General features: G+C 33.5%; 1 protein-coding gene across 2 annotated transcripts; it reads left to right on the top strand.

Annotated features, from left to right (window-relative positions):
* The first annotated feature begins 1,546 nt into the window (after positions 1–1,546).
* On the top strand, positions 1,547–18,494 carry LOC105342839 (tudor and KH domain-containing protein). 2 transcript variants are annotated; one of them, XM_034462816.2, is made up of 11 exons: positions 1,547–1,625; positions 1,911–2,027; positions 2,445–2,569; positions 3,170–3,371; positions 3,772–3,911; positions 7,722–7,869; positions 8,440–8,618; positions 12,264–12,445; positions 12,735–12,799; positions 13,449–13,606; positions 17,210–18,494. In XM_034462816.2, the coding sequence occupies exons 2-11, from the start codon at positions 1,934–1,936 to the stop codon at positions 17,261–17,263; spliced, it is 1,347 nt and encodes a 448-aa protein (XP_034318707.2). In that variant the 5' UTR covers positions 1,547–1,625; positions 1,911–1,933; the 3' UTR covers positions 17,264–18,494. The 2 variants fall into 2 exon arrangements, with proteins under 2 accessions (XP_034318707.2, XP_034318708.2); XM_034462817.2 differs by lacking the exon at positions 1,547–1,625 and adding an exon at positions 1,691–1,712.
* Positions 18,495–23,635: the final 5,141 nt, after the last annotated feature.

Below are 23,635 nucleotides of genomic sequence, written 5' to 3' on the forward strand. Positions count from 1 at the left end.
GCCAATGGATAGGAACAAGTGCTGGTTTGTGGACGGCTACCGGTGTGGCATTAGGATCAACATGGAGTTGGAGAGGCTCACAATTCATAAGTGGTAGAGGTTGATGTTCACATACATTAAATGTTGTAGCACCATAGTAATCAAGAAGCCACTCTTTTAGTGACTCTACATGTTCCTCTGTGGCCTTCAGACCGGGTGGTAAAGATGTGGGAACAGGTGGTGGTGAAGGTCGACGTCTAGGACAAGAGCAGGTTACATCTTCAGAGTTTTCCATAGATGCAGCAATGTTTGGAGATGTGACTGTTGATACATTAGGAAAGTTAGTGTGAATAATTCCCAGAGATATGAGTGCTTCTCTGCAAATGAAAGCTTTTTCCATGGTATCAGAGACTATTAGGCCTACTCGATGATTAGGGAAGGAATATTCGATATACCATTATGATGAGAAGTGGTTTGTCAAATTAGGTCATAATGAAAGATTCATATAGTACATCATGGTATCAGTCATAAATGAGAGTCAACATCTTCCTAGGTTTATATCTTTAATAATAAGGATGACTGATACCTGAATTATATATACACAGTACATTAGTAAATGATTAGTTAGATATCACTTATATCATGTATTTTTTCTTAACTATATATCACTAATTGATATATTGAACTTCGATGTCAGAATGGATTTTTACGAATGATATGTTGTAGGCGTTTTGTGTTAACAAAAAAAATATGAAATAGGGATTTACACAACATGATCAAAACGTGTGTATGATAACAAGAAATCTCTAATGGTTTTGTGATGGTGTACCTGTGTATGAATTTTTCCGACTCGTTGAGTGCATGATGAGTTCTATCCCCTCGCGGAACACACAACTCAGTGGATATGTATAGCAGACGTTGATGCTCTCTATGACTAACTCACTTGGGAGACGTATACAACATAAAAAAAAATGCATGTTGCAAGAATCTGATTTACAGAGTATTTCCATGTATATAGTCGTGCACTTAATTTAATTCGATTAAATCAAATTTCAGCAAGAGAGATATTTAAGTTCGATATATCATATTAATTAGGATCTAATTAATTTCATTTAATTTGTAACAAATATAAGCGGTTGAATTATTAATAGCGGAATATGGATCATTTGTAGAGGTGGAAAAGCGAGTGATCAGAACGAAGCACATGTCTGATTCATCTGTTCATGTACTAAAAACTTGTACATTAATGTACACATGGGTTACTTTTTAAAAGAAAATTGTACAGCAGGACATAAAATTGAAATAAAATTAGATCCATTAAACAGAATTAAACATCAATTTCACTCTTCATTTTCTTATTTTCATATCATATTTTTACATACTCCCAAAAAAGTGGGGGGGGGGGGGGGGCAACTCGATGATAATTCAATTTTTTTACGTAAATTTTGAAATTTATTGCTGCGAGAAAAAGTGCCCCCCCCCCCCCCCCCCCGATGCTACGTGCCTGATACAAGAGCTAGAAATATATATTAAATATATAAATTATAAATTATATCGGGCTCGATATACAAAACCTGAAAATGAAAGTGGAAAGCATGCGTGAAGCGGGATTTAAAAATCTTCAATCGTACAGCGACAAATCTCTGGTAAAATTTGTTTTGAATGAAAATAAATTGTTTTGTTTGTCCTCTACTAAATTGGTCTTTGATTTTTTTTGTTCATAGGATGGGTTGGTAAGTAAGAATATGTTTGTTCCAAAGTGTGCAAAAAAAAAAAGTAGGAGGGTAAATTGCTAGCCTAAAATTAACAAATACGTATTTATTAATGAGGTATTTTTTATCAGTCGTTCAGGAAAAGGTTAAAAAAAAATTTTTTTTAAGGTGCAGTGATGATGATATAAGACTAAAATTTATATTTGTTGCTATGTATAGGAGATGACCCATAAGTTGCTGTCATGAAGAACCTGACACGAGTTTTGCTGGTGGCGGGGGCCCTGGGACTGACCAGTACTGTGTTCGTGTTGTACAGGCTACTGACAAGTTCTGAGGGTAGGTTGACTTACTGTCACGGTTTACATTTAATTTTATTATACTGAAATCTAATTGGTTATTAAAGATGCTGTTTATAATCTGCTTTATTACCCTCAGCATTAGCAGCACACTTGGCAACGGGTAACACAACAAATACTTACCTGCGCGTAAATTATGCCCTTATGATTCACTTTAAAATTTATGTCAGCAGTAAATTTTTTTTTTTAAATTAAGACATTCAGTAAAAGAAAATAAATAGTACCTCTTTAGGAGGGTAACAGTTGAAATTGACACCCCCAAGAAAACCATTGTCAACAGATGGTCAGCTAGGCTTGGCTGCGTCTCATGAAATAGTAGCTGTCTCATGAAACAATAAACTTGCTATTGTCCCCACAGCCAGTAAATGGGTATATAATACTTCTGTATTTTATTTAGATGACGATGATGAGGATGAGGACAAGAGACAGAGTGCCACGTCTAAACAGACCGTGATAGAACTGGATGTACCGCCGAAAGCCGTGGGGAGTATCATAGGGCGACAGGGGGCCAACATAAAGGAGGTCAGTAGGTCAGGGGTCAACATCAAAAGGGTCAGTATGACAACATCAAAAGGGTCAAAAGGTCATTAGACCAAGAGCAGAGAAGTAAGGAAATGTAATGATATAACTACTTAGTTTCAACTATCACTCTGATTCAGTGCAGTGAACCTGCCTGTAACAGTGCTTTCAAGCATTCTAGTGAGAGAGTAAATTTATCTATTTGAACAGAATGTTTTGAAATAGAAATATTTTCAGTTATTTCATGTTTGGCAATCATGAATTTTGAAGCATTAAATTCTGATCGTCGAAACAAAGTTAGGTAGTGTCCTTTCGAACCTTTTAAAAGTCCAGTAGTATTGTGTAGTTATATTCTAACATTCAATGATCCCACTGATTCCATGTACTAGTAAGATGTTCAGTAAATACAGTTGTTTAACTTCTTACACTATATTCAATTACTTTGAATATATGTAAATAATTTACTTTCATGCCTATGCATGTGTGTGTACAAAGTATAGTTACCAATACCGAATGATTTGGTTGGTTCCCTGTAGTCAGCCTGTCTGAAGTATACACTCGGTATTATTCCTAAAAGTCAACGATTTGATTGATTCCCTGTAGATACAGAAGACGACAGGAACACGCATTAACTTCAAGGACGACAACAAGTCGGACAAGGACGGCCAGCGGACCATTATCATTAGAGGCTCGGCCGAGTCCGCTCAGCGGGCCGAGCTCATCATCCGCGAGTTGGTGGCCAACATGCCCGTGGTTCTCACCGAGGTGATGTTTGTCCCGTCGAGTGCGCTCGGTAGAATAATTGGTACGTGTGTTCATTTTGGGGCATTTACTTCATAATATGTTGTAAGAAACTGTAAATTTCTTATTTTATGCAAGTACTTTAATCCCCAATACCATCTTTTTATATAAAATTGTGAGGATATTAAATTTTGAATGGTAAAATTTTTATCCAAAATTTAAACAAATTTTTAGTTTTCAACTCTCAGAAAGTAATCGCGAGATTTCATAATTTGCAAGATGTGCATCTCGTGATTTTACGCTGATATTAATTCCTTGCATGTAATTAGGAATCTACAGTTTAGTACTTGTTTTAAGTAAGTAAGCTTTGGATGTTTATACTTGGGAGTGCACTCAGCAGAATGAAGAGAATCATTGGTGTAAGGGTTGTGAGGCATTTATGGCATTTGCTTTTGTGTTAACAGGAAGAAATGGAGACACAATAAGGGGCATTTCAAGGTCATCTAACGCCAGGGTCTTCATCGACCGGACGAAAGACGAATACCGGGACATCGACAGAGAGATCCAGATAACAGGGACTAGAGAACAGATAGACCTAGCCAAGGTAATTACCAGGACCTAAATGATCAATGTATTGGATTGATATGTTGTTTGATTTATTATACCCCCGCAAACGAAGTTTAGGGGGGTATATTGGTTTCACCCTGTCCGTCTGTCTGTCCGTCCGTCTGTCCGTCTGTCCGTCTGTCTGTAGACGAAACTTTGTCCCCCCTATAGAATTTTTTATTACTGCATGGAACAGTTTGAAAATTTGTACATATGTTGAACACCATCTGAAGATGTGCACCTGCAATTTTTTTTAAGATCAGACAAGATTTAATGATTTTATGACAGTTTTCATTTTCCTTATTCTATATATTGTACACTAATGTTGAAAAGTAAGGGAGGTAATCCTTATAGATTTTATTAATTAATTAATAGAAAACACTCTAAAATATATTTATATAAATACATCCAGATGAAGTTTTTTGTCTTTATGTCTTAATTAATAAAATTTTTTTTATTTTTTATAAGTATTCTATCAACTGACAATGCAAAGTTTTTGTTTGTCAATGATAAATTCTTAGGAGCTAATAAGAACATCAAAGACAAGTGTGGCTGAATTCATTTGTCCCAAGGGAGCCATTATCTGAGCCATGGTTCAGATGGAGCATGTGTTTAGGGGAAATTGATAATCTGTAAAGTGGGTGATGGTTTTGGGGCTATTTTAAAACTGTTTCATGTAAACCAAAAGGTCTATCATTATAAGGAAATAAATAATATAATGATTAATTTAAGAAGTTAAACTATTTTTAGAGGTTGTTTAAATTTATTTGTCAAGTAAATTGATGAAGTGACCCTATTGGGCATTAATTTAAATGAAATTCAAAATTACTGATATGATTGTAGTGTTTTGGCAATTTTAAAATTGTTTGTAATATTAAATTTTCTTTTTTTTTTTTACATATTTTTACATAGTATGGTAATTATGGTAATGTTTTGGGAGTTTATTGAATTTAACAAGTTCATCAAAGAAAATCATAGTCCTATGGGATCAATTTTCTGATATGGAGTTCCACTGTGCCATAGGAGAAAGTGAGGAAAATTTGAAACAACTAATTACATCTGTCAAGACTCTTATTAGAAAAATATTGAAAGTTTTATCAACAGAAGAGCATTGCTTGGCTACTGGTAATTATATTCACTGCAAAGGGAGGGGTTATTGTCATTTTGTTGGTTTTTCTTTAAATCAATTAAATTAAAAAAATATATCATCAAATACATACATTTGTAAATGTATGACTGTTATAGATATGTATTTACAGTGAAATTCTGACAATTTTGATTTTAATTTTTCTTTGTTATTATAACTAATTTTTTTTTTTTTTACAATTCTAGAAATTTTTTTGGTATGTGTTCCAAACCTTTATTATTCAATTCAATTATTTGTCCCATTTGAAATTAGCCTAGCGGGGGTATTAGTCCCATTAGGACAGTTCTAGTTGAATTTTAGATTTTTTAACTAATGAGTACCATGTTTGACATATGAGCTTAGGCTTATTTTTAGATTAATTCGAACCCAGGGAGACGATCAAATTAACTGTATTGTTTCTTAGGCACAACATCATATTAGTTCTAATTTAACGAAGCAGAAAGGTAGTATTAGTTATGTTTACACCCCTTTTAAATATTGCAATAAAATTGATTAGTGAGTAGGCATTTCACCTAATGCTGCAGTCCCTACAATGTTGCAGTCCCTGCAATGCTGCAGTACCTGTAATGCTGCAGTACCTGCATCATCGGAAACCCATGGCCAGTCTCGCATACTGTGGAATCATTTAAATTCGTGGGGGCCAATTTTCGTGGATTATGACTTTTTTTCTCATTTGTGGGGATGTAATTTCGTGGATGCATAGTCTACTTTCAGTAACAAAGATAACTCTTTATAAAATTGTTATCGTTGAGGATTTAAATTCGTGGGAGAGGGCTACCCACGAATTCCACAAAAATTGAGCCACCACGAATTTTAATGATTCCACAGTACGCTTACTGAGCATATGCAAGACTGGCTGTGGGTTTCCGACGATGCAGTACCTGTAATGCTGCAGTACCTGTAATGCTGCAGCACATGTAATGTTGTAGTCACTGCAATGCTGCAGTCCCTGTAATTCTGCAGTACCTGTAATGATGCAGTATCTGTAATGATGCAGTACCTGTAATGTTGTAGTCCCTGCAATGCTGCAGTACCTGTAATGATGCAATATCTTTAATGCTGCAATCCCTGTAATGTTGTAGTCCCTGTAATGCTACATTCTTCATAATGCTACAGTCCCTGTAATGCTACAGTCTCCATAATGCTGCAGTCCCTGTAATGCTACAGTACCTGTAATGCTACAGTCCATGTAATGCTTCTGTCCCTATAATGCTACAGTACCTGTAATGCTTCTGTCCCTGTAATGCTACAGTCCATGTAATGCTTCTGTCCCTGTAATGCTACAATACCTGTAATGCTTCTGTCCCTGTAATGCTACAGACTATGTAATGCTACAGTACCTGTAATGCTGCAGTACCTGAATCAAATTGGATATTTTTTTGGCTTTACATATTAATTAATCTACCAGTGTACTGTTTTTTCTGCTGTTAAAATACATGAGGCCTAAAAAAAAAATAGGTTTGTTTCCGCTTTCCCGACCGACCCTAACTTAAACCCGCTGACCCAAAAATTTTTTTCGAGTTTTTTCGTAAATTTCCGTTTTTATCCGTTTTTTGTTAAAATTTTGTTTTTATCCGATTTAAAAATTTATTGTGTCCTCCAAATTTAAGTCGTAAAAACGCTTATAGAACTTATTGAGATGTCATCAGTGTTGTGTAGATGTTTGTTATTTACAAATGGCAGCACATGTTGTGCCAGTTGAGCTCGAGAAATGTTCCCACCAGCCGGGGAAAAAGTTCATCACATCATTTAAATAATGACAACAAATACTTGTTTTTTTTATCTTACCCAGTTTAATAGATAAATGGTTTAATATGCACAATTGAACAGATGGAGAGGGAAAAAAAAAGATTAAAAAAAAAAAAAAAAGCCGACCGACCGACCCTAATTTTTTTCAGCCTGAAAGCGGAAACAAACCTATTTTTTTTTTAGGCCTGATTGTGAATTGTCTTTGTCAGAGAAAAATTTGAAGAAAATCACTTGCTAAAAATTTTTTAATTAAATTGAAGGTTTTGGTTGGTCATCTGTCACCGAGGGGGAAGGGCACCATAGGATAAGGGGAACTTACTTGTATAGGCCCAACCCAAGAGACAGGGGGTCAGCCTATAGTTATTAGGCTTAAATTGACCTCTAAGTCGAATATGCATAGAGCTATAACTCGAAGGCAGGTTTTACAATTTATTAAGTGATTGAATTAACTATAAAATATCAACAATAATCAAATAGAACAAAGTCAAATAGAACAGGATAAGAAAATAATTATTTCTTGAAATGCCAAATGAGTCAGAATGAAATTTAGCTCGATATTGCTTAGTCTACTGACAGACTGGTGGACAGTCAACTAGATAGTCAGTATGAAGACATAAGCAACATGAGGTCGCGGCCAAAGGTGTCTGACTGCCTTGAATAAATTTCTAAATGTATAAATTTATAATCTAATAGATAATTAATAAAAACTCTAAAACATATGTTACACAAAATGACACCATGACAGATGCTAGATAAACAGTCAAAAACTATTGATATATTATTTATTTTGACACACCATGACAGATGCTAGATAAACAGTCAAAAACCATTGATATATTATTTATTTTGACACACCATGACAGATGCTAGATAAACAGTCAAAAACCATTGATATATTATTTATTTTGCCAGACTTTGATTGAGGAAAAGCTGCAGGAAGAGAAAGTATTCAGAGCCAAGAAATCAGTGATGGAGGCCAATCGTGACAAGCGTACCAAGCCTTCGGGAGATAACAAAAACTTCAAGAGAGAAGAGACACCATTGGAGAAAACAGAGCCAGGTGATTGATTTAATGAATTATCATATTAGTTGATATTTGATAATAATAAAGTATTACATATGATTATGTTTTTGTATGTGTTATCTTGTTTAAAAGATTTGTAAGGAGATTTTCAATGATTTTTGTTTTCAGACTACTTAAGGAATGGATTTATTTTTTATTAGATAACCACAGAATTAAGCAGTTTTTGCTTTATTATCCAAAAATCATTTCTTATTATTTGATATTTTTACAACCATATAAAATATTAAAACCATCATAAAATAGATGCATTATTGTAAAATTTTATTTAAAAAAAAGATGTTAATTGGAATGAAATTTTAAAGGAACATCAAGTGGATTAAATACGTCTTGCAATTTAAACAATGTATTGTCACATTGGCAAGTTTTTTAACTCATATTAATAGAAGAGTGTGTTTAGCCAATAAAAATACATGAACATTTAAATAACAACCATAAAAATTAAATTATTTTGAAACATAATAGCATATTTTTAACATTTTGGATAAAGCACAGTTATGGTAAAACTCTGTTATACAACCTAAAACTCAGACGGATGTTTTGTTATAGGGCCTTCACTACACACAGACAGGGTGTGTTCCTGGCCCTCAGGGCGGGAGTTTGTGGAGGTGTACGTCTCCTCGGTGGCTAACCCCCACACCTTCTTTGTCCAGATACTGACCTCCATGTCACTCAGACTGGACGAGGTCGTCAAAAGTATGTCACAGTACTACGCCACAGAAAGACAGGTGAGAAAACATATAACAGTACTACGACAAAAATTGGTGAATATGTTACAAGGCTATGCCACAATGAAATAGGTGAGTGTATCGCAGTACCATGCTACAGAAATACAGGTGAGAGAACACTTAAAATATTATGTCACAGTACTACGCCAGGGGAAGACAGGGAAAACTTGTAACAATTCTATGCTACAGTACAACAGGTTAGCGAATATGAAACAATACCTGTACTATGCCATTGAAAGTAGTCAGAGTACTATGCCATGGAACTGTCTCCATACTATGCATGTAAGAGATAGGTTAAAGAACATGGAACAGGGCTATGCCACATTATGATGGGCGAGAAAATACAGTATTACAGGTGATAAAACATGTAGAATAATATGTCAAAGTGCTATTTCACTGAAAACACTTCACAGTATTACAGATTATAAAACATATAAAATAATATGTCAAAGTACTATTTCACATAAAGACAGATTGGCTAATTTCAGTGCAATGACGTAAATCGGCAGGTGAGAAAGTTTCAGTACTACGCCACAGAACAACAGGTGACAAAATGTATGACAATACTGGTACCAAATCTTGTTCTAAACCCTGAATCTGGTCCTTTAGTAGGAACTTAGTACAGAGGATTCTGCTTAGACTGATAGTCAATTTTCCAGAGAAAAGTTAATTTTTCAGAGAAAAATTATCGGATTAACTGATTATTAAATTAACTGTTTTAGCATTTATGTGGTCTTTGGTTTTGGTATGGAATTAAATATATCTCAATAATGGAACAAGACAACAGTACATACTTATTGGTCAATCCTTAGCATATCACTGTAATATGTTAACTTACCTATCTTTCTGTAGGGTAATACCTTCATAGTTTTTTTGTCCATCATTATTTGTTCACCTGTAGTTCCATGGTACAGTCCCTGAAACGTTCATGGTATAATATTGGGATGTATTTTCTCATCTGTCATTCTGTTTCACATCTTTGCTAGCCAATAATGTATACATGTCATGATACCTGTTTTCATTCACTTTTTAGCTCACCTGAACCGAAGGTTCAAGTGAGCTTTTCTGATCACCCGTTGTCCGTCGTCCGTCCGTCCGTCTGTCTGTCTGTCCGTCCGTCTGTAAACTTTTCACATTTTCAACTTCTTCTCAAAAACCACTAGGCCAAATTTAACCAAATTTGGTACAAAGCATCCTTATGAAAAGGGGATTATAAATTGTTAAAATGAAGGGCACAGCCCTTTTCAAAAGGGAGATAATTGCGAAACAGTAAGTATAGGGTGCATGTCTTTAAAAACCAGAAATGCCAATATTTACACAAAAGCTTGTATATATAGTGAAGATTCTAAATTATAAAAATCGTGACCCTCGGACCAAAACTGGGGCCCCAGGCGGGGTTCAAATTTTAACATAGAAATACATAGGAAAATGTTTAAAAAATCTTCTTCTCAAGAACCACTGCACCAGAAATGCCAATATTTACACAAAAGCTTGTATATATAGTGAAGATTCTAAATTCTAAAAATCGTGACCCTCGGACCAAAACTGGGGCCCCAGGCGGGGTTCAAAGTTTAACATAGAAATACATAGGAAAATGTTTAAAAAATCTTCTTCTCAAGAACCACTGCACCAGAAATGCCAATATTTACACAAAAGCTTGTATATATAGTGAAGATTCTAAATTGTAAAAATCGTGACCCTCGGACCAAAACTGGGGCCCCAGGCGGGGTTCAAAGTTTAACATAGAAATAATAGGAAAATGTTTAAAAAATCTTCTTCTCAAGAACCACTGCACCAGAAATGCCAATACATACACAAAAGCTTGTATGTATAATGAAGATTCTAAATTGTAGAAATCGTGACCCTCAGACGAAAACTACAGCCCCAGGCGTGGTTCAAAGTTTAACATATAACTACATATGAAAAATGTTTAAAAATTTTCTTCTCAAGAACCACTTCACCAAAAATGCCAATACATACACAAAAGGTTGTATATATAGTGAAGATTGTAAAAATTGTGACCCCCGAACAAAAAGTGGGGCCCCAGTAGGGGTTTAGATTTTAACATATATAGGAAAATGTTTTAAAATCTTCTTCTCAAGAACTATAGTGCAACTGTTTGGGATATTACTATGCATACATGTACATCCTTAAATAATGTAGATTCAAAAAATTGTAACTCCTGGACAATTGATGGGCACCAAGAGGGGTTCAAAATTTAAACATTTTAAAAAACATAAAGGAAAAGTTTAAAAAATTTTCTTCTCAAGAACTACAATGTTTTAGTTTGTGGAATTTCTATGCATGCATCCTTCGCTTATGTAGATTCCTAATTGGTAAAATCGTGACCCCGGACCAATACTGGGGCCCCAAGATGGGGTCAAAGTTTATTATAGAAATATAAAGGTAACATGTTAAAAAATCTTCTTCTCGAAAACTACAATGCTTCAATTTGTGAGATTACTATCATGCATACAACCTTGGATAATGAAGGTTCGACAGTTTTAAAATAGTGACCCCTTGACTAATACTAGGGACCCAAGATGGGTTTAAAGTTAAATGTAGAAGTACCGGTATATATGGAAAATGTTTAAAAATCTTCTTTTCGAGAACTACAATGCATCAATTTGTCAGATAACTACGTAAGCACCCTCAAAAAGTGTAGATTCAAAATTATAAAAGCCGTGACCTCAATCTAATACTGGGGCCCCAAGAGGTGTTCAAAGTTTAGCATAGAAATAAAGAGGGAAAATGTTGAAAAATCTTTTTCTTGGGAACTATAATGCTTCAGCTTGTGAGATAACTATGCAAGCATCCTTAAATAATGTAGATTCCAAATAATAAAAACTTTAGCACTGGACTAATACTGTGGCCCCAAGAGGGGTTCAAAGTTTAACATAGAAAGATATATTGAAAATGTTTTTAAAAAGTTTTTCTCGAGAACTATAATGCTACAGTTTGTGAGATTACTATGCAAGGATCCTCAAATTGTGTAAACTCTAATGTAGTGGAACCAAGAGTTATCTTTCTTGATGTTCTGTACAGTCTGAGAGTTATTCCTCTTGAAGTGGAACTCTTCTACGTTCAGTTTTTCAGGTTGTGTACGTGCGGTCCCACCGCAGTGCTACATATTTTCATTCCTATGTTACTATTTATGTTGTTCAAGCCAACCATAAACCTCGGACCATAACTGGGTCCCCAGAAAGGGGTTCAATGTTTAAAATAGAAAAAGCATATGCTACGAAATGTAATGTTACAAGGAACTGCTGTTCAGGTGAGCGATGTGGCCCATGGGCCTCTTGTTTGATGTACTTTTTCCTCTGACTATTTGTTATGTTGTATGATATGTTCTGAACCTCTTATACCATCTTTAGTAAATAGACTGAAATTTAACTTGAATTTATTTCAATACTGACGAATCATAAAATTTGTGGTGGCTCAATTATGGTATTCAAAGGTAGCCTTATCCCATGAATTCACATACTCCACAAAAACAAATTTTGAAAGCTGAAACTAAAATTCAAAGCATTTACCAAATAACGTCCCAATGAATAAGCAAAAAAACCCACAATCCACGAAAATTGGTTCCTACGAATTTGAAGAATTCCACCGTGACAGTATTTAATACTTTTTCTATCTCTGTAGGAAGACATGGTAGATATAGTCAACTTTGGAGACTTGGTGGCCGCTCCGTTTGATCAGGACGCATCCTGGTACAGGGCCCGTGTGTGTGGTTTCCTAGGAGACGACCCTGGCCAGCTCGACCTGTTTTACCTTGACTACGGAGACAGCTGTTACCTGGAAAAGGCCAAAGTCCGAGTACTACAGTAAGTTTATTTGGGGAGTTTTATATTAGTTGTAGGGTCCTAACATGTTTGCTTTAATAGATTTGAAGTAAATTTAACTAAGGTACATATTAAAAACATTTTCAGAAATAAATTACAATTATCAATTTTATCAAAAAAAGAAGAAAGAGTAGTAATCTTGTTGTTCATGGGACAATAAGCAGCCTTTTCACATGATTTCTTAAATGGTTATAAAAAATTCCCCAGCGAGTATAATTGTTATTTTACAGCTTTTAATCTAGGCCAATATGATATCTGCATTTTTTTCCAGATCCCAATTTTTAAGCCTCCCTTTTCAAGCAGTAGAGTGTGAATTAGCCAATATTTCTCCAAAAGGTAAACAAGACATGTGAGCAGGGTTGTCTCTTAGACCCGGGAGGCGGGGAATTCCCCCGCCTATGATGCCTTAATTACCTTGCTATATTTGCATTTTAAACATAATGTAGCAATAAGCAAGATCCCCCTTCTACTTTTTCATTTCCTCCTTCTACTTCAATTTTTAGAGACACCCCTGCATGTGAGCAACTGTTAAAGTGTTAGAACTATTGATAAAAATGTATTTATGGCATATGTTAAAAGTGCTCTGATGTAATATACCATGTATGAAATTGAACAATTGAACTGACAACAATTCTCAAGTTCAACCACATTCACCTTCAATTGTCTCTTCAAAGAATGTATTTACAATGGTATTCGATATCTGTATTCTATGTACATAATTTGATAAATTCTACATGTTGTAGACTAGTTTCATTGATGTAGAAGAGTTAATACAAGATAAAAGCTTTTTTGCAGAGTGAAATAAATCTGATTTGAATTCAGAGATATTGTTTGGATTTGAAGTTTTAGCAAAATCAATAACCACTCATTCTGTCAATGACCACAGCTCTTTATCCTTAGACTGTAACTTATACCATGGAAGGAGTCATTGAACTTCCAGTTCCCCTCAAGCAAACCTATCATCACAACTTTTCTTTTTCCACAGATGGAGATTCCTGGGAGGAGTCGGTGGTGGACCGATTTGAACAGATGACCTACTCTGCCATGTGGAAAGTCCTGATGGCCAAACTCGTGGAGACAAAGACGCTATCCACGGGGGAGAAGATCCACCTAGTGGAGCTGGTGGATACAAATGGAGAGAAGGTAGCCTGTTTATATTGTCTATAAAGAGAAGGTAGCCTGTTTATATTGTCTATTAAGAGAAGGTAGTCTGTTTATATTGTCTATTAAGAGAAGGTAGCCTGTTTATATTGTCTATTAAGAGAAGGTAGCCTGTTTATACCTGTTTATATTGTCTATTAAGAGAAGGTAGCCTGTTTATATTGTCTATAAAGAGAAGGTAGCCTGTTTATATTGTCTATTAAGAGAAGGTAGCCTGTTTATATTGTCTATTAAGAGAAGGTAGCCTGTTTGTATTGTCTATAAAGAGAAGGTAGCCTGTTTATATTGTCTATAAAGAGAAGGTAGCCTGTTTATAATTTTTTCTGTGTATGTCACACAATTCTGTGCGGGGTCCGAAGTACTGTGGAATCATTTAGATTTGTGGGGTTCAATTTTCGTGGATTGTGGATTTTTTGCTTATTCGTGGGGAAATAATTTATAATATAAATTAAATTATAATTCATAATATAATCAAAGACTGAAGGTACTGAAAAGCGCTAGGCTAGCTTGGTTCTAAAGGACATTTACTTTGTGCAAGCTTAGTTAGAAAGGAGACTTATTGACTGATGTTAATTAATATTAATTGAAAGGTCAAAATGGCGTTGAAGTCGTACTCATTCAAAATTTATCCTTATTCAATTTAATTTTGATTAAGAAAATTTGGTCGAAATTACGTTTCTTTAAAATAAACATGTATATTATAATTTATCATATACACTTAAGTTAATTTAAATCAAAGCTGAACACGAATTGTAAATGGACACTTGCCGGAATCATGATATATAAAAGCCTTTGATTTTGTTACACTTTATATTTCACATCTGGACCTTGTGTGCGACATGTTAAATACGTTTGATTGTCTAATGTTTGCATTTTTGTATTGTTAAACGTGTGCATTTTCTTTAATTATAAATATATTGCATTGACCATTATAATTGATGTTCCGAATCTTCTTCTGCATATGTACTGCATTTAGCTGGTAAGTTGTTGCGTCTGAGTAACAAATGTAAGCGAGGTAAAATATACGTCCACACAGATGAGATCTACTATGCAAACTTAAAGTGTTTAGTCAGTTCTTTATATATGTGCTGTGAGGAAAGCGGTGAACACCAAGAACTACATGTGGCTATTTACAAGTCGTTTTGATTTTTCTACATTTCAGCTTCTGTTTATGCACTATATTTCCTCATAAGGTTAGCCTTTTTAAAAGCTAAGAAACTCAGCCATTGGAATATAAATTTTAGGTGACAAGAGGCCACACAATCTATAAAAATACAAGATATAAATATTTTGAATAATGATATGCGGATGTACATATATTTTTTAACTGTATGTGAGGAGACAAGTGTGTAGCTGTGTATACGTATACAATGCAACGATGCACAGTGTGACCAGTTTTATACTTTCTTCGATATTCTCTAACACGGACTATCCAGTAATTCCTTCCCGGAATTCTTACGCAATTAAAGCGCATTTGAAGTTTCATCACAACTTAATTATTGTGCGTAAACCCCTGAAACTGGTTCCCCAATTAGTTCAGTAAATGATGTATATTTCTGCTCATAGGGGGCAGTTATTCGATGCACCTGAAGTAGAAGTCTAACGACAATAAAGTGCTGAGCTATGCTTAGCGCTTTAAAAATATTATTATATAATTTATATAATCCTGTTTTTGTGGAGGATGTTAATTCATGGGAGAGGGCTACCCATGAATACCACGAAAATTGAGCCACAACGAATTCTAATGATTCCACAGTATTGACTTTTGACTGGGTGTCAACGAATTATCTATTAATAATACCTCCTTAATATTCAAAGATGATTTTTTTCTGCAGCTATAAATCATTATTTCGTGAAAAAGAAACACAACATGTAATCTAAAACTGGCCTAAACTTAACGCAAAAAAAGATTACTAATGACTTTAGTAATACACATTTATTAAATGAATAATGATATGAAATCTGCATTAAACCTAACATTTAATTTTAAAGCTAACATACACTAAAGTACCAAGTGTAACTTGTATATCTGTTTTTTTTCCCTATATATTACATTGAAAACAAGACTTATTTTAAATAAGTTGTCTGGCATTAATTTTGTCAGATTTAAAAAAGATTGATATTGAATTAAGCATTTGCACTTTTTGACATACATTAATTGAATTAGTTTTTTGACTATTTGTAAAATTGAACATTTAAAGCAAAACACAAAGATAGTTTTTATTAATAAGAGCCTCAATATATATCCTGTGCCAAAAATAAGCCCAAAAAATCTTTCTTTAGATCGTTAATATCAAATCGCAGGAACAGAAGTTTGAAAAATATTTAAATATTATGCTGAAAATTCTAGAGAAATTTTAAATTTAGCAATCTTTTCTAACCAGATATTTTCAAAACTGACAAAGGGGTTTCTTTATAACCATTTTTTAAAAGCAGTTGGTCTTTAATGAAATGTATACTAAAAAAAATAATTGACATACCTTTGACACATAAGTGTATTTGAAATGATTCCTAACTTAATTACAGGTTATGGCCAAAAATATGATATTTGAAATTTTAGGCATGCATATTTCATTAAAAATTGTTGACTATTAAGCCTCCTTAAATACAGTCAAACTTGTATTAAGCAGTCACCTGCGGGAGGCACCCAAAGTGACCTCTTAACAGAGGTGACCTTTGAATAGAGACGTGAATTTGCCAACATCAAATCCATTTTTAGAACAATTATTCAGTTTTATTTCAATTATATACTTGATATTTAGCATAATGTATCAAAATGATAGATAAAGTAATTGATTTGATGATTTTATAGTATCTATTATATTTACAAAGTAGTAGAAATACATTACAATGCATTGTGCATGCAATTTTTATATTTCTTTAAATTATTCAAAAAAGTCATATGATTACGTGGTAAAACCTTGTCGCCGAGATTTTCACAATTATAACACAAACACTATTTTCATGAGTACCGTAATTATAGAAATCAAACACTTTTAATACAAATCAACAATTGCGTTTTTAACCGACCTTATCTGAACTCAAAATCATATTATTAAATCAAGCAATTTGCTCTTGCCTCGCCGCGGATATTTTTGACACCTGTATATCATTCATGTTTATAAAGCAAACATATTGTTAATACTTGTTTAAACAATTCACTTGATTCCCATTCGTATCTGATCTGCCAATTATGTATTATAAATACATCGATTAATTTGGTTTCTCTCGCATCAAGCGTATAATTATTGTTAACATTTATACCCGACATTCGGAAGTCATGTTTAAAACCCCCGGATGTAAATCATGTGACCGGCCAAGATGGCCGCCTAATGCATGTAGACTGTACAGTTACGGATCAAAATACGATGACCGCTGACCGCGTTAGACAGGTGACCGCTCTTTAGAGGGCAATTATATAGGATTTTTCATCGGGAGGAAATAAAATGACCGCATTTGAAAGGTGACTGCTTAATAGGGGTGACCGCTATGGCAGTTTTGACTGTATTATTCTTTAATGTTATATAAAGTTTATGATAAAAGAGGGAAGATCTGATGCTATGATTAATTTACACATTTATTTAGGATGTGAATATTGCCAAACAACTCTGTGAAGAGGACCTTGCCAGATGGTGCTGAGAGAGAGAGAGAGAGAGAGAGAGAGAGAGAGAGAGAGAGAGAGAGAGAGTGTGTAGGAGATAAATGTGTTGGACAAAGATTGTGGTAAATTTTACTAGTGATACTGTTGTAAATAATAAGTAGTTCATTTTTTGTATTAAAGAATCTTACTACATTTTTGATTTCTTGTTACAGTTTTCTCATTCATCTGATGGATGTGAATATGAGTGTTGATTAGCTTTTCCAGCCGATCCTATTACCAAACACCTTTTCATATGTTCTAATAAATGAGTTTTAGAATTGAGCTAATTCTAGTTTACGATGAGATTTGTTGAAGAGTCAATTTTAATTATATTACACGCTTCATATGATTTAATAGAATTTTTTTATCATCATGATGGTATCATATCTAAATTGTAAGAGATGAGACATGCATTAACCTTTTCTCCTAATGGTACTCTCTGTGTACTTGTATCTTATTTGGAGAATCAAACATGAGTCATTAGGAACACTGAAGAGTTAGGTTGGTTTTTTATTAAAATTTGATTTTTTTTTTCAGAAGAAAAAAATTTAGAAGTTGTATACACATGTATTATTGTATTAATATGTATATATTATTCATATTGTCAAGCTAGTAAGGAGGCTGGATGATCAACAAACAAACCATCAGACCTACCTAACATTTTAAGATATTGTTTCTTTAGCAATAAACTAGTATTAACTAAAGAAACACAGGCATGGAGCATCAGGGGGGCCTGCCCCCCCCCCCCCCACTCACTTTTTTGCGCAGCAAATATTTTTCTTAAATTTACACACACAAAATTGAATTAACATGGAGTTGCCCCCCCCCTCCCCATTTTTATAAGACCATGTGAATAATGAAAAAAGCAGTGAAATTCTAGTTAAAAGTTTAAAGTATAGTTGTCCCCCCCCCCCACCCCAAATCTTTTTTTGGTTGTCAAGATTGTTGAATGAGGGTGCCCCCCCCCCCCCCCCACTTTCAAAAACAATACTGAAACACTCCATATATTTTATTTTTTAAATTTCCTCTACTTTTATATGGAGCTCCTCTTCTTAAGGAGTCTAAAAAAATGGCTACCTTCGAGTCCTCTTGGTAAATTATAGTTAAAAATGTTGTCCACGTGTCTGAACCTCTGGTTTTTTAGCAATTACTGTTAATGTTTATTTTGTACAATTCAGGGAGTTGTGTCTTTATTTACATGTATCGTACATTAAAGAAAATGTTGTTTTGCTTCCATCGTTTTGTTTATTTTTACATTTTTTAAAACAAAAACAAAAAAAGTTACTGGCAGAAGTGGATATATTTAGATGTCAAATTTCTATTTAAATCTTATGTTTTTTGTTAGTTTTTGTTTCATGTGGCACAAATTGCATTAAAACATTATGCTTGTGAGGTTAAGACTAAGATAAAAGGGATTATCTTAATTACAAAATGAATCTAGAAAACTTTTAAAAAATACATTAAGATTCGATTCCTTGCAAATCAGAGAAAGTGTTTTATTTCTAAACTGTATATTGTGGAAAAATCAAATGAAGTGGGAAATAGTTTTGTTATTTGAAGACTATAAAAATCTGATATTATACATGTATAAAGTGCATGTACATGTATAGTTTAGCTATAGTATAGATGTAGAGAAAATTAATGAACGAGTTTTATAGTTACAAATAAAAATCTGACATATGAAATTTAAACCTAATAAAGAAAAGAATGAAAATATACTCTAAATAATTCCGGTAAGCAACTACATGTCCTTAAATTGTAAATGTTGCTGTGTTGTTATAAGTTTTTTTTTCAAAGTACAGAGCTTTACTAGGTACAAATTATTAAATTTGAATTTTGTTCACTGAAATGTTAAACTTTTATGATTAACAAAGATTAATCAGTTCATGCCTTACAACCTCCACTCCTTTCCGAATCTGAAATACGGATGTTACTTATCTGCGCCATATAATTTAATTAAAAAACTGTCATGGCTTCAACGCGTGACTGCTTTTAAGGAAGATAGTAGTATTGTATGAAACTCAAGTAGACACGATTTTCAATACGTAACACGATTTAGAGCAGTTATTTCATTATAAAAAGACTGAGACTATTCACTTGTCCTCAAAAAGTGTTAAATACCGTTATGATGGCGCTCACTCTCAAACTGATTGTTGTCTTGGGCACTTTGTTGGTGAACTTGACACCTGCGCAGGGTAAGATGTTTTATGATTGTGTTGGGTTTGCAATTCATTTTTCATGCCAGTTTTATATACTTGCTAGAAACCAGTTAACCGAATCATAACGTTTGAAAATTTGGGTTTTTTCCTTGTTTATTTGCTATTGACCTAACCTATAAATCTTCTTATATAAGAAGGCATGTCACCCAACACATGCAGTCTGTAAAACCAACTTCTCTGTGCATGGTAGAATTCTTCGCAAGGTTCTGTAGGGCCTCTTTGTCTCTACTATTTCTCGCCGTGGATACCAATATTTGCCATGTCTGAAAAAGACATGATCGCAAAATATTAGTCCCCGGGAACCAGTTTATCTTTAAAAAATCCCGAAATAAAGTTGTCGCGAATAATAGTTTGTCTACAGTATTTTCACCTGCATTACCACCAAATTACTTAGAGTTGTTTACCTCATCCTACAGTTTACTTATCAAGTTCCTGTATTGTTGATTAATAACTAGATGAAACACATTTTAGGTGTAAGATACTTCGACAGACCTTCTGTATTGGAAAGCAACCAACTAAATGAGGTAAGAAAATCACAAATTGTAACCCACACCCACCACCTCTCACAAAAAAATATATGAACGAAGAAACCTTTAATTTTTCAACGAAAATGTTTCTTTTAGGATCAGTCTATATGTTTCGTTTTGTTGATTTTCCTATATGTTTTTCTCCTGCAAGTATTACCTTTTTATGAATTTCAAATGATAAACATTTTGTAAATCAGGGAAAAGAAGGAGTAATTGGAAATACACCATTCCTTAACGAAAGAAACTTGAATGGATTGAACGAGGTAACATATACTGCTTGATTCTTGATTGCATGGTATATTGTTTTCTTTCAGTCTACAATTAAATTCATGCATTTTCATGGTGAACAATTAAGTATGATTTAATAAGGTTTTTCTTTTTTGATTTAATAAGGTTTTTCTTTTTTGATTTTTATGTTTGTGTATTTTGGCCCATTTATGCACACACGAGACGTTCCTCAATGTTATATAATTGTCCTTGTTATTTTATTCCTTATTTATTAACGTTTAAACATGCATGTTTATTCCCAAAATATTCTGGGTACATTACCAAGCTCTTTTCGGAGCTAGAATATTTTTCTTAAAATAGCATGCAAAATGCAATTGAATGCTTATAAATAAAGCCACACTATAAATTTTCAATTGAACACTTTTTATCTAAATAAAAAAAGAATCATATAACATAAAAATATAATTATAATATTACTAAGTGGAAATCTTCACATTGTGGAGATAAAAATTTTTAGAAAAAATGGAAGATAGTTCTCGTCTGACCTTAAATAAGAAAGACGGCCATGCATGGTAAACGAGCCATGTCTTAACATTGATGACCCTCATTTCTTTTCTTTTTTCAAGTGAAAACACACATTTTAAGATTATATCGTTTTTAGCTACCATGACAAGTTGTATTTTAACATAAATTGTAAATAATAGTACATGTATATAATTAAAACGTCTATAACTATTTATAATGTTTGTATTGAATTGTTAATAGAAGTTTATAACAAGTTTGATATATGGGCTTCATTGCTCGAATGAACGGCTTATGAACCTTTTAATTTTCTTACCTTTAAGATATAAATTATAAATTTATATACCCAAATAGTTATTGGTTGTTTGAAAAAAGAGCATTTTCCATGGGTAATATTAAGAAAATGTTAATGTTATAAAATGCAATAAATGAGTAAATATTGTTAGCAGGGAAAGAGGGAGGCCACCGGAAGTCATCCCACTTTAGTGAGAAGAGACCACAATGAGACCGGCGGCTGGCATTGGTTTCCCTGGATCTAATCTACAACAAAAACAACTGTAAAAAAGCAACATAGAATACTCGATGTCAAATAAACCACACAAACGAATTCAAGTGTTGTTTTTTTTTCTTTTTTTATTTTGTAGAAGTATAGCTTCAAATATGACATATTTGTACTAGAGACATGACTACATGTAATGTACTCAACTTTTGAAATCGTTTAACCTATGACTGAGCAACCCTTGTGTCTTGTAATAGGTGTAACCGTAAGAGCATGCTAAGTCAAATAAGATACATCCAATCTTGCCATTATATAGACAAAGAAATAAAATTCAACAACTTATACAAGTATATAACCCATTAGAAATCGATTTTTACTGATCCCATGCGACCTCTGGTTCATCTCAAGAACATGTTACCTGATGTGTACAAAGATGCCTTATCAAAATATGTTTTTTTATTTAAAAGCAATGAAAAGCTAAAATGACAACAAACAAGGTATGATAGGTTTCATGCATTTATGCAATTACCGGTTAATAAGAATTGACTGCCCCAAATTATATTGTACTCAATAATCATAGCTAGGCATAAATTAAATTCAATCAAAACAGTTTAATGTTGTCACTACAATGAACAGAAACAAGATGCGTATTTTGAAAGTGACGTTAATTTGTGCAAAATATAAATGTATCGTCAAGCAAAATAATTTGTTCTGTACGAGCGTTGTATTGTGACGTAACGATTTGTTCAAATAAAATATGGACACGATGGGTTGTTTGATGTTTGTTTTTCGTTGTTTTATTTTAGCATGTCGTGAACAAGTAGGTCAGATAAACGACAACTGTAAAAAAAAATTAAACATGATTAATTCTTGGACGTTTAAAATAAACATAAAGCACTGTTTAAGTCCATCTGAGCTACAGAAACTGGTTCCCTAACAGTTTAATGATTGTATACTTCTTCTCATAGGGGGCGGTTATTCGATGCACCAGAAGTAGAAGTCTAAATACAATTAATTGGAATTACCATTTTTTGACAAAATGACTCGAAAGAAACAAGGCAAACCTGTTCAATGTGTTTATAAAATATATTCTCAATAGCAGAAAGCAACTTTTGATATAAACTTGTACCAACTAACCACATATGTAAACAATAACAAGGCTCGAGCTTTGTTAACAAAACAAAGAATTCCAAACTGTCTTGCTTATAACTCAATATCCTACTTTCAAGTTTTGATTAAGCATATAAATACTTATATGAACAATTTTAAACATTAAAAATGGAAAAATAAGATTTAAAATTTTGAGCTCAAATCGTGTCTCTGTATCTTTAACTTAAGATACGGATTATAAATTTAAAACACACAACAGTGTGCCGGATAATTATGCCAGTGTCAAGGTGGCATTTTTGCACCCGCTTAAGCTGCATATATCGAAAATTCAAATATGCCCTATGATAGACCATTGCTTAAAGAGTTAAAGGGGAAGGAAAGTCAAAAACATTATTTATTTTAATAAAGTGGTGTAAATTATCACAAGTGGTCATGCTGTTTTGAAAAAAAATTAGGTAATTAAGCTTTAATGAACGTTTGAAGTTGGAGAAATCGTATGTACTGGAGGCTGACATGATGTAGAACTCTTTTGTATTAAAAACCAAAAAAATTAATTATTTTGACGTCACACCATCTGTTCCGGTTTGGTTTACATATACAAATGAAAGTACACAGTGCTCTGAATATAGATAACGCTGGTTAATGCCTTTCTGTTACTCAATCGACTAAACAACATTGATAATGTTTGAGTTTACACGTCAATCTAAAGAATAAATACATGTATCATTGTATGCATAAATATATGCATTTTCATAAGTAAATGACAGCTGCTATCATTCAAAGTTGAAAACGACCTCGATTAAATTTTTTATTCCAAGTCAAGTTCTTCGCAAACTGAATAAATGTTATAATTGTAATCGGGATGTTTAAAATTCATTCTTTAAAGTCGGAATTACCATGTCGAAATAACGACGGCAGACATTTTCTATGATACTTGGCATCTGTTGACAATTTCCACATTTAAGCGGAGATTTCTCCGACACTATCCTCCGCTTTTAGATTTCAACAAACATGCTCCATTTGACGTTAGTTTGTAGTTTGCAAAGGTAAAAGAACGGTCTCAAATCAATACCGTTTCAAATTTTCCAGAACTTGTCATTTAGAGCGAAAATATTGATGTTATGTTGATAAGACAAACCGGAATAGATGGTGTGACGTCATAGATTAAAGTTCAATGGCAGCCCCTATGGCGGCGGGAAATTTAAATGAAGCGATCGATTTTCTTGATCTATTCATTGTTCCGGGGTTTTTAATGAAAATAAATAC

Source organism: Magallana gigas, chromosome 1 (genome assembly GCF_963853765.1).
Source record: "Magallana gigas chromosome 1, xbMagGiga1.1, whole genome shotgun sequence".
NCBI lineage: Eukaryota > Metazoa > Mollusca > Bivalvia > Ostreida > Ostreidae > Magallana > Magallana gigas.

What these genes read in the sequence shown, in the direction of transcription:
- LOC105342839 (XM_034462816.2), top strand. Translation starts at nt 1,934, where the DNA reads ATGAAGAACCTGACACGAGTTTTGCTGGTGGCGGGGGCCCTGGGACTG. An exon ending in ACTACGCCACAGAAAGACAG is followed by an intron (nt 8,619 to 12,263) that starts GTGAGAAAACAT and finishes CTATCTCTGTAG; the next exon opens with GAAGACATGGTAGATATAGT. An exon ending in TGGATACAAATGGAGAGAAG is followed by an intron (nt 13,607 to 17,209) that starts GTAGCCTGTTTA and finishes ACATTTATTTAG; the next exon opens with GATGTGAATATTGCCAAACA.